The 12,353-nt window shown below is 27.4% G+C and overlaps 1 protein-coding gene across 1 annotated transcript; it reads right to left on the bottom strand.

Moving 5' to 3' along the window:
• Positions 1–5,130: 5,130 nt before the first annotated feature.
• LOC101214764 (LOB domain-containing protein 29) lies at positions 5,131–6,627 on the bottom strand. Its single transcript, XM_004151990.3, has 2 exons — positions 6,327–6,627; positions 5,131–5,743 (listed from the first exon to the last, which is right to left on the bottom strand). The coding sequence occupies exons 1-2, from the start codon at positions 6,603–6,605 to the stop codon at positions 5,291–5,293; spliced, it is 732 nt and encodes a 243-aa protein (XP_004152038.1). The 5' UTR covers positions 6,606–6,627; the 3' UTR covers positions 5,131–5,290.
• Between the last annotated feature and the right edge of the window lie 5,726 nt (positions 6,628–12,353).

The raw sequence follows: 12,353 nt of genomic DNA, 5'->3' as shown, positions 1-12,353 counted from the left end.
GACACATACAGGGGTCAATGTTTGAGATTAGCTTTTAAAGGATCTATAGTATATGGATAAGATTGAGTACCTTATCCTTGTAATACTATGGATATGACTCACTTTGTATTTGATGTGGCTGTATAGGTGATATGCAAGTGAGGGTATTTTATGTAGTGAGTTTTCATAAGACCGGACCAGGAAATAGTAACCACTAGATGTAACTTCGTTAACTAATAGGGTTTTTATTTCATTAGAATGATCTAAGTAACTCAGTGTTAATCCTGAGTGTATTATAAACTCCCAAGTGTGAGGGGTTATTCTTTGATTTGTATTGGTGAGAGTGGCCTGATTGCAGACTCGATATGCTTATCATTTTAGGGACAACTGAGTGGGAAGTTGAAAACATAATCACACAAGATGAAATTCATTTCTTCCATACTTTAGGGTAAATAGATGAGTGTTCCCTCAAATAGTGTTTTCGAGACTTAAACAATGGGTCTTACCCTCTCCTATGGCACGAGAGGGGTTTCAGTTTATTGGTTAGACCATAAACATGTTATTCATTAGAGGAGCACTCATATTTAAGGACTAGAAGTAACCCAAGAGTAAAACACTAATTTGACTTAGCTAGTGTTACAAACACTCGTGAATGACTAACTTACTGTTATTGGTCTATACCCATAAACACATAAAATATCTATACTGAGAAGAGTTCAATTGTGAGTCTTTAGTGGAGTGTACACACAGTTAATGGACATTGATTAATTTGGTTTATGAGTTTAGCCAATTAATCTCATGTCGTTATAGTTTCTGATTTGTAGGTTCATTAGGTCCCTTTCTTAGCTTGTCAAGGGTAATGAGATTTATTTATATTAGTTGTAATTTGAAATGTTCAAATTTCCTTTGGGAATTAGTATAATGTATGATGATACATTATAATATAAAGTTTGAAAAATACATTAAATGACAAAAACATTTAGAAAAAAACAGCTCATGACACCAATTTTTTGCATATTGCAAATATGAAAAAATTAGTGATATCAGACGACTATCAGACGATAATCGACGGGCTATTAGAGAGTCATCACTTTTAAATTTTCTATTTTTGCAAATTTAGAAATTGTTGTGACATGGCCTCTATTGTCATAAGTTTTTTTGCTATTTTGCAAAAGTACATATAAAGTTTATAATTTAATTAAAATTTATTTACATAAATTTAATTTTGAATTACTTTAATTTTGAATATGATTCAAAATTAATTTAGAGGAGATAAAATATTTGAACGAGTTCAAATATTAATTTAATATGAGTTGGATTCATATTAAAACTATAGGTTATGAGAGAAATTTATTTTTAAATATGATTCAAATTTGAATTAATTAAATATAAGATATTTAATTTAGCAATTAATTAATTGGAGAATTAATTAATAGTTTGGTTTAATTTTATTTAATTAAATTAAAACTATAAGATATGTGATAGATATTCATTAGATATGATCTAAATGAAATAAGATTTAATTAATTAATTGGTATTTAATATTTTTTAAATTAATAGGATCTCATGATTTTCTCCAACTTCTTGGGTAAGAGGGCTATATGTACGCACAGAACACATGTTTTTTCAATATGAGTCTTTGCCTCTTTATGAATTCTTTTAGAGATTCTCTAAAAAAAATTCATTCCAATTGGTTCCCACAAACCAATTTCATCCCAGAGAATAAGAAGGGTCTCCGAGTGGTGGTGCCCCAAGTTTGGTATTTGGCATATTCAAAATCGTCAACGACGTAAGTCTTCTTTCTCTATAATTCTCTGTATAATTTACAGAAAGCATGTTTCGCCTTTAGGTTTTAGAAATTTGTATCTGTAAATATTTTTTCAATACACTGGTATTTTTTTAGTTCTCAATTAATTTGTGTTTCAAATGGTTTTGTAAAATTTTCAACTGCCAAGCGCTCTTAACCCTTTATCTCAATAGAATGATATAAAATATAATGGAAATACTTTTAATTTGAAAGCATTTTTAAGAAGAAATCACTCACTATCACTTTACTTCCTTGCGTAAGATCCTTAGTCAAAGGTCTCATGCACCTTCTTGCAATTCCTTGCCAAATTTGAGCTTGTAATAGATCTTTAAAAATCTTTGAAACTCCTTCCTTTCTTTCTTAAGTAAACACAAGATAAAATTAGCTCCAAAAATATACAGACTCCTATTTATAGACTTCTTCGATGAAGTTTACCATGTTGGAATGATTACCTTATGCCCGACAGTGAAACTATGCTAATAACAAAATGTCATGTGTTACTACCACTTTCTTATCCTGAATGTAATTGGACGGTAAGGTTAAATCAGTTTACCAACCTTCTTATACAAGGATGATGTCAACTACTTCTAAGTGAAGGAAGCTTATATTGCATACTAGTTCAACACATAACACCTTTGTGTTTCCTAACCAATAGCTAGCTTCCATTGCACGTAGTCTCATGGTATATCCATTAGTTCAACGCATAACACAGTAGGTAAATTATTTTGCAAATTTTCCAATCGCTAGCTTCAATTGCACACAGTCTCATGGCATATCCATTCTTGTTGCATGTAGTTTTAACGCGTAGTTAAGAACGCAATTAGGATCTTGCAACTACTACCTCCTTATTGGAATTTTCTCCTTTAAATTAAGTAGTTTAGGAGAAGATTTGAGGGTACTTAATTTTTATTTTCTATTCATTCTCCCATGTAACTTCTCAAGGCCATTATTATTTTACAACACCTTCAGCATAGAAATTTTTTTTTGTTCTTAACACTTGTTCTGTTCTTTTCTGTGTAGAAAATAAACATATAAAGATACACTTTAAAATAATAAAAAGAAAAAATATAACTAACCATATTTTCAACACTTATTAGAACTACATATTTAAGAAAATCACATTTGCCCTTTATTTAAAAATAAACATTACGTACTACTTTAGTTATATAGTTCTAAAATCTTATTAAAAATATATATTATGTATTATTAACTATGTAATTCTGAAATGTTAATAAACGATTTATGATATAATGAGATAACTAACCGAGAGAATTTTGTGGAAATATATTCTAGAAGTGTAAGAATAATTCTAGTAACCCGACAACCTAGATGGGTTGGGTTGGGTTAGTTTAAAATGTAAGTTGAGTTGGGTTGGGTCTCGGGTTGGAGGGTTGAAAATTTTGAATCAACCCAACCCAACCCAACCTCAATTAATATAATATACATATACAAATATATATATATATTATATTATTTATTTATTTAATAAAGTTTAAATAATCTTATGAGTTTGAAGAGTTATTTATTTATTTATTTTTTCTTTTTTTTTTTTGCTTAACTTGATGCGAAACATATTGATTTATGTTTGATGATTTTCATTTACAAAGATTAAAATTTAGAAACGAAAAAAAGAATACAATCCGATAACCCAACCCATATTTTACGGGTTTGGTTGGAAAATTAATTTGGGCTATTTAGGTTGGCAACCCAACCAACCCAAAAAAATGGGTTGGGTTGAGAATGTCTCTCAACCCAACCTATTTACACCTCTAATATATTCCATTAATATAAGAGAAATTTGACGCAATTTCATCCAACAACAAAATATCATATTTAGTTAGTATTTATCAAAATCGCAATGTTTATAAAATACACTGCGTTTCACAAATATGACGACTTTGCCCATGATGGATCCACTAAAATACACTATACTTTGAACCTACAAACTATCGTAGGATCACGAGCATAATTGAAATTAACAGAATTTCATAAATGCATGCATCCTCTATTTGCTAAAAATCATATTCTACCGAGTTTTGGCTATATTTGCAAACACTATCTCCTAATTTGTCATTCCTCCACGTGTAATAGAGGGAAGAAAGAGAAAAGAGAAAAGAGGTAGGTGCAGGCCAGCATGTAGCTCTAAGAAACTAGGCCCATGAGTGTTTCGGCTTGGCCCAAAAACAAGCTCAATTCTCCAAAAATGGCCTACAAAAACTCTTAAACATCGAGTCTAACATCGTAGCTTCAACCCATCTCTCGAAATGGTAACCATCCCCACCCTACCACAGCGTCAGCTGCCACCTGATTGAAAAGAATAAGCTGATCCCACTCATCTACTTCAGATGAAAAAAGTGTATAAAATATATATAATATAGATATTTGTCCCTCGTTAAAGAGATGACATGACATATGTGACATATCTTATATATTGCAAGTACTATATACTTAGCTTGATCCACCACAACAACACAAACTACTACTTTCTATATATTCTCAGCCCCATAACCATTATTCATGCATCAACAACAACTACTACAGAGGCAAAAGCCAAGAGCTTAAAAAAATAGAGCTTTTATGCTTACAAAATGAGCAATGAAAAGTAAATTAATTATACTTACCCAAACAACATCCTCACTGCATAAATAAATAAATAAACAAATCAGTTAAAATAGATGTCCCAAACTTTCACTTCAATTTTGCAAGTCTACCTAATTTTACAAATAATACTATCAAATTTTAATTATCCAAAAATTTTTATTTAATCAACTCTTACACACATGTATAGTGTATATATGAATTCTTTTTTCAATTCTACAACTTTTTGACAAACATTTCCCTTCAAAAAGAAGAAATTAGAGTTTGTCACGGTGAGAGAATTAAGTCTCTCTAATATACACTTTTTTTTAGGGTGAGAGGATTAAATCTCTCTCTATATACACATTAAAAATGAAAAAAAAAAAAAAAAAAGGGTTAAAAGAGAATTTTAGAAACTTTTCTTGGGATCTACATTAGTAATAGTAGCTGGCTAGTTAACGTTATTCAAGTGTGTCATAGAAAATTAATAATAATGTTCAAGTACACCTATGGCCCTATAATTTGATGTTCTTTTTTCCTTAAATAGAATTAATTCTGCTTTTCAATCCTTACCCAATCCCTTCAAAACCCTCAAAATTACTGTACATTTTACTTCATAATAATGGGGAAAAAATCACCTTATCTAGTAGAAAAACCTGATTTTGTAAATGAAATTGACAGTAATAAAACTTTTTTTAAAAAAAATTTCCAAGTCAATGAAATTGCATCACATGTTTCCATTTTATAAACTGGGCATTTCAAGTCAATTAGAAACATAAGTATATGAGTCCATGGTTCGATTCCATTGAAAATGTCATTCCAAAATTGATGATTTTTGTTGAGTACAAAAGAAATAGAGAGGAACTTCCATTAATAATTTCCAAAATATGAATTTCAGTTGCAACTCTTGTTTTTTTTCCCTCTCTTTCACCAATGTCTATTGCCAAAAGCAACTGATTGTAAATCATCAACCGTATCACTGAAGCTCCATTGTTGAACATTTGAATGCAATTGATCGAGAGTATACATTGAATAGCCTGAGGTTTCTTCAAAGCTTCCGTATGATCCACTTTCCTCCATTTTTGCAATGTGATGGTTCTCATAGTTCCCATTGGATTGTGAATTCACCATAATGCGATAATTCTCATCATAATAATTAGCGTTTGATGCACAATTATTATTCGGAGTTGGATTTGGATTGAACTCAAGTGTTACATTTGGTTGCTCCGATTGAAACCAACTATGGAGATCTTGGGGGTGAGAAGGAACCTTTCTACTATTGACCTTCTCGTTCACCCCGCCCACGTTACTGGACGCGTTCATAATGCTTTCCGCTGCTTGTTCCTTCAAAGAAGCAAGTTGTGCCTGAAGACTCACAACCTGAAAAAACAAATAACAAAAGTTTAAGTTAATAAGTTGTGGTAAATTCAATCGTATTATATTATATGACTGAAAATAAACGCATTAATCAACAAACCTCCTAAAAGCTCAATAAACAAACAACATGGAGCTGAATTAGGGTTTCAATAACTAATAACCAACATTAAAAACATAAATTTTTTCTTACCTATATTTAATAAACATTTGATCTTTTAAAATTTACCTTATAATAAACACAGTACAGTCCCTCTTGTGTGTATGAATTTTCCTTCTTTCGTTATCTTTATTTTCAAAATCTAAGAAACCCATTATTGTTTTTAGAAGTGAATTTACAAATCAAATAAATAATTTTATTCTTTAATGAAAACCCCATTACAAAGAAATTGCAATTAAGAAAGCAGGAAACTTTTGTCAAATCCGTGATGAAACACGAATTTAGTTAAAAGGAACATCAATTCATAACCCTTTTGATCGAGAAGTGAAAAGGTTTGAATTGAGCCATTATTAGAAAGTAAGGGATCGAAAAAACAGAAAAAGAAGCTGGGAATGAATTGATTAATTAAGATGGATGAACATAATGAACCTGTTGTTGGAGGGCAAAGATATGAGAAACACAGCCATAAATAGGATCTTGAAGCCTAGCTTGAGCTTCATAAGAAATAGTAACAGCAGCCTCACATCTTTCAGTAATAGGAAGACGAGCAAGAAGCTTAGAAACATTACTTGCTCCAAACACTTTATGAATGGCAGCAAAATGAGTAGCACCTTGTTCATGGCAAAAATATGGTGCAAAAACACATCCTCTTACACATTTTCTTCTCAAGAATTTACAAGCTCCACAAGGAGAACCAGACCCCGTCATTGTTGTTTCTGATCTTTTTGGTTCTCAGTTTTCAGTTTAAGGGATTCATATTATGATTATTGCACTTTATAAACACATGAAGGAAGAAAGAGTGAAAGAATTTAAAATTATGATAAATGGGTTTCGGTTCCCTAAATGGACAACATTTTTTATATTATATTCTCAACAAATGTCTCTCATTATATTATATATATATATATATATATATATATCTTTTTATTATTATTCATCTTTGAGATGGGTTCTCTTTAATATTGATCTCCATACGACAAAATATCAGCTGTTGTCATTGTTTAGAGATTAAACTCCTTTTTTTAATATGCTTTCTTTTATGATTGGATTTCTTTAATTAATTCATTTATCCTTAGTATAAATGTAATATAAAACAAAAACCCTCCTACCACCTCTTCTTTTTCTTCCTTTCTCTTCACTGCGACGTTTGGAGCAAATTGAACTATTCTTTGTAAATTTGAAGAGTTAATAAGGTATAAAATTATTGTTTTTTATTATTGAAAACCAAAAGGTCATTTGGCCAAACATCCTCCTACTTAAACTAATTATGTTTATCTAATAGAGTTATGCAGTCTATCTGATGAGTATGTTCTTTTTGTAAGCGGTAGAGTTCTAATGAAATTGAGTGTATTAGTTTTTGTATGATTACATATATGTGAGTACATATGAACTATAACTTTTATGTTTAATTAATTCATGAAAATCTTATCCTGGTATAACTTTAAAATCTTATTTGATAATCATTTGGCATGTGTGATAATAATTTGAATTTTTTTTAAAAAACTTAATTTAAACGCTATTCTTATTTAAATTAAAATTTTAGGAGAAAATTAAGTATATATATATAGGGGAATTTTTAAAAATAGTAGATTTTATAATTTATCACAGATAGTCAATGATAGAAGACTATCATGAATAGAATCCAAAATTTTGGTATAGCTTGTAAATATTTTATTTTATTTTGCTATTTTAAAAATATATATATTATATAACTAAAAAATCAAATTGTGATCATACTGAGCGTTTATCATTTTTTGTTTTCTAAAACTTAAACTTATAAACATTACGTTAATTCCACCACCCCATAAATTTAATTTATTTGTTATATAATAATATATTGTTTAGAATGTACAACCAAGTTTTGTATACTACTTTCTTTCTTTTGAAATTTGACTAAGAATTCAAATGTTACCCTAAACAATATGAAAATTATAAGAAAATAAATATAACCCAACGTTTTCATCAGAAAATAGTTATTATATTAATCAACAACAAACCTAAATTTTTATCATTATTTGTAATAGACTATTTACTCTTCAATCTCGTATCTACTAGGCATATTGGCCTAAGTACTAATTGACCTTTACTTTACTTTTTTTTTAAAAAATTCATAACTATTAAACACCCAAATTTGTTAAATGTGAATCAAAATCAATTCATTTTTAAAATAATAATGTCAATATATATACAATGACTTATAAACCTATATAAAACTGAAATTTCAAGAACTTACTATACATACAAACTAGAAAGCTTATAATAAAATGTAAAACATTATCTAGTATGCATTTTATTTGTAGTAGGGTGAATGTTGATGGGTTAAGTTAAGAATAATAAGAAATCCATAGAGTTTGAACATTAATTCACCAAACAAATTGAAGCTAATTAAAAAAAAAAGTCCCTAATAAACTGAAAATGTGTTGTTTTTAAGTAGAAGATATGGAGTAAATGATGGGGAATTTGTAATAAATATATATTATTATATGGTGAAACATGTTGAGATAATGGAAGTTCTAAAGAATAAAAAAGCTGAGAAGTATATTCCAAAACTAAAGAAAACAAAGAATGGTGACACTGAAATACAACAGTTAAAAAAACCATATGATATATAATTAATTAATAAATTATGTGAAACATTAATTCACAAAAAAAAGTTTAAAAGAAGAAAAAATGAAATTGAATTGTTTAAGTGTGAGAGGGCACGACATGTCGACCACTAAGTCCACAATTATGATTAACTAATCTAATTTAAATTTATAATAACTTGGTTTTTTTTTACTTTCAATTAATTTAATTTGGTCACTTTCTTATGTTTGTCCCTGCTAACCAACATGTAGACCTTCCCCCAACTGTGCATTTTTGACCCTACAACCAAACCCTAATTATGATTAATGTTTAACATGTACATGTCCATAAATTAATGTCGGTATTTCAATTTTATGAAAACATTTGTTAGACGATATATAATATTAAATTTATATTAATCCATCAACCTTAATTATTTCGATAGTCAATAGATATTAGATAAAAAGATTAAATAAAGAGATATTCTAAACTAATATCAACTAAAAGGTTACAATTTGCATTTCATATCTAGTTGTATTTTCAAATGATGAAATATAGAATGTGGGTAAACATAATTAATGAACTAAAAAATAATAATGTAATAGTGAATCAAATTTTTTAACCATGGATTTATTGAGATTTTTTAGACAACGAGGGTAAGTTTAAATATTTTAAAAGATATATATATATATTCTAAATTGTGAGTAATCCAAAAGATTAGGTACATATTTTTTTCTAATTGTTATGAAATGGATTTGGAGCTACCATTAGTTAGCTAGAGCCTAGACTCTAATAAAAAGTATTAAATCTTGCATAATAATTAATTATTTGGTAAAGAATTCTATCATGTATAATTGCAATTACATCGAATTTGAAGAAAAATGTTTTCTTCTTCTAACTTTAGTTCTATTTTATGCCTAACTATATTTTTTAGGTTTAAAATTTATTTCAATATATTTCAAAATTTACCCTCCATTTTTTACTGACATCTTTTAAATAAATCTAAAAAATTTATGAAGTAAAATATTAAAATTAATTTGAACAAAGGTGAAAGTGTAATAACACACCTAGTTAATTATAATTATTTTAAATCAGTTACTATTAAACATTAGCACTGAATATTAAAAGAGTGTATCAAATAAAAATCAAATAATTGAAAGTGTAAACTTTTAAAACTTATAAACAAAATTGAGAGTGACGTGGTCATTCCAACCCTAGTATATCGGATCTTATCAAAACTCTACATGAATTAAGTATGTTTAGACTAAAATAGTACTAAGTTGAGTGATCACTTAGCTCATGTTGCACTTAAAAGAACAAATTGAAACAAAACTTAAAATTTCAATAAAAAATTTATAACGTTTTAAACTAAAAAAAGTTCATTTTGAAACTAAAGGACCAAATAGAAACTAAATCCAAAACCTAAAAACTAAAACGTTTTTTTTTAAAATATTAATTTTTTATGTATCAATATAGTTAAAATAAACTTAGTTCAACCATCATTTACAGGGGCTTCTTTTCTTAACATCAAACTTCTTTTAACTTTCTATCTTGAATGGACAAAGAGAATTTGACAGTTATGGATAAATAGTAAGTTGTATTAATTATTAAATAATCGAGAAGGGGGAAAAGGGTGGCATCCCCATTTTTATTTGTTGGCCACTTGAGCATAAGATAATTAATTAAAAAAATAACCTTTGTTTCATATTGGAGAAATGGGACAAGGAAGGGCATCCGAATTTCATCAATGTGTTTAATTAATATAATTAAATTTAACACTATTTTATTTTTTGAGAAAATAATTATTATTTGTAAAAGGGGAAGGTGGGGGTGTGTTCAACTAATCTCAAAAGGAGCAAAACTACACTATTAGCTTATAATCATATGTCTAATCTTTGTTAATAACTTTTTTTCTTTCCAAAATATGAATTTTTAAAAAATAGAGTTTTATATATGCTTCAAATGTTTACCTTTTTTGCATCCCAAAGGCACTTTAACATATTCTTCATTATTATATATTTTGTATTTTAAAGTAGAAATCATGAAAATTGAATAGAAAAAAAAAAAAAAAGTGTGCATATGGTTCATTCAAATATTTGGTTGTTAATTAATCTTTTCTTTCATTTTTATTTTAATGTTTCCAATCAGTTTAGTAAAACTTTATATTAAAAAAAAAAACAAAAGATTGTATAAAAGATAAGGATTGTTTACATCTGTTTTATTATAATTTAGAATTATATAATAATAAATTATACACTTAAGAAATACTACTATTTAAAAAAAAAGGTTTTTAATATATAAATTAAAAAGTAAAGGAATTAATAATTAGTAATTAAAGTGCTTGGTTAAACATATGATAATTAATGTTGGGTTGAAATAATTTTCATTAAAAAGCAAGCTGTAAAAAGAAAAGGAAGAAAAGTTTTCCTCAAAGTGATAAATTGTAATAAATAAAACTAAAGTAAAATAATTAGTAGGGATGTATATTCCTAAGTTTGTAGGAATTATCACTGTAATTGTACTCCTAATCACTATTTTAGGATAATCTAGGTAGATTGTTTCGAGGACTATAACATGGGGATTAGTTCCTCATCATCCTTATTCTATTAATTTTAATAATTTAATTGCATATTTATGAACAATACAATATAGATTTGTAGCTAGAAATATTTATTGAGACTTCATTTAACATGCAAATCAAAATTCAATGAAAATAAACACTTTTCAAAAAAGGATTAAATTAGGTGAGAATGAAACCATGGAAATTAAAATTGTTTTTTTTTCTTAATTAAAAGATATTAAACATTAATAAAATATCAAAGTCTAATTTTAGAAAAAGAAAAGGGTTAATAGACATATAATATATGTCATTAACTAACCACTTTATATTTTATAAAATGTTTATTATTTATATATTATATATTTTTAGGATGGAGGAGTACTTTTCAAATGGCCATCCAACTTACTATTACTCTCCCTCATTTATTTATATATTATATGTATGCTAAAAAATTTAATGTATACCTTATTTAGAAGAAATGTGTATTGATGAAAATTGAATAGTAAAGTTTTAGTTATATATAATTACACACATAAGGTAAAATGATGTTGTGTTTATGGATGTGTAAAAGAAATAGTTTAATTTGTATTGTAGCACGTAATGAAAGCAAAAATAATGGGGATTATGATGATTAATTAATACGAATCCAAAAAAAGGAAGGGAAAAAAAAAAAAACAATTGAATGTGTGTTGCATGTGTTGAATCCACTCTTCCAATAGTTTCCAACATTTTTCTGCAATGCCCTAATCAATCATCCAATCAATTATTTTGCTAATATTTTATATTTTCAACTGTCACACTTATACTTACAATTATTACCTATTATTTTAACCAATAATCATTCACTCTTTTTCATAAGATGGGTTAAATTATAGATTTAATTAACTCCTCAAACTTTGAACATTACATTATTTTGTCATTTTGTCTTGGAAAAGTAAAATTAGATCCCCAAATTTCAGTTTAATATATTTTTTTTACTCCCTCCCTGGTTAATTTTATGTATTAATTTAAACAAAATACTGACATCAGATGTTTAAATTAATTAATTAATTAATTAATTAATAACTAAATGAAAGTATGGTGTTACAAATAATTAGACAGGCTAAAGAACACACATCTCACTGTTAATATATTATTGTTATCAATGTCTAGGATCAAACAATAATATTAGCTTCACAAAATTTTAAATTATATCTACTTGGTTTTGTAGGGTAAAAAATTTGATAATTTAGAATTTTTTTGATAATGATTTTTCTTAATTTTACAATGTAATGTTGTTCAGTTTTATCACTAATTAAATACTACATACTTTTCTTTCTTAGAGATTAGTT

Source organism: Cucumis sativus, chromosome 3, assembly GCF_000004075.3.
Source record: "Cucumis sativus cultivar 9930 chromosome 3, Cucumber_9930_V3, whole genome shotgun sequence".
Taxonomy (NCBI): domain Eukaryota; kingdom Viridiplantae; phylum Streptophyta; class Magnoliopsida; order Cucurbitales; family Cucurbitaceae; genus Cucumis; species Cucumis sativus.
Note: the sequence above shows the minus strand (reverse complement) of the source record. Positions and strands in the feature narration are given on the sequence as shown.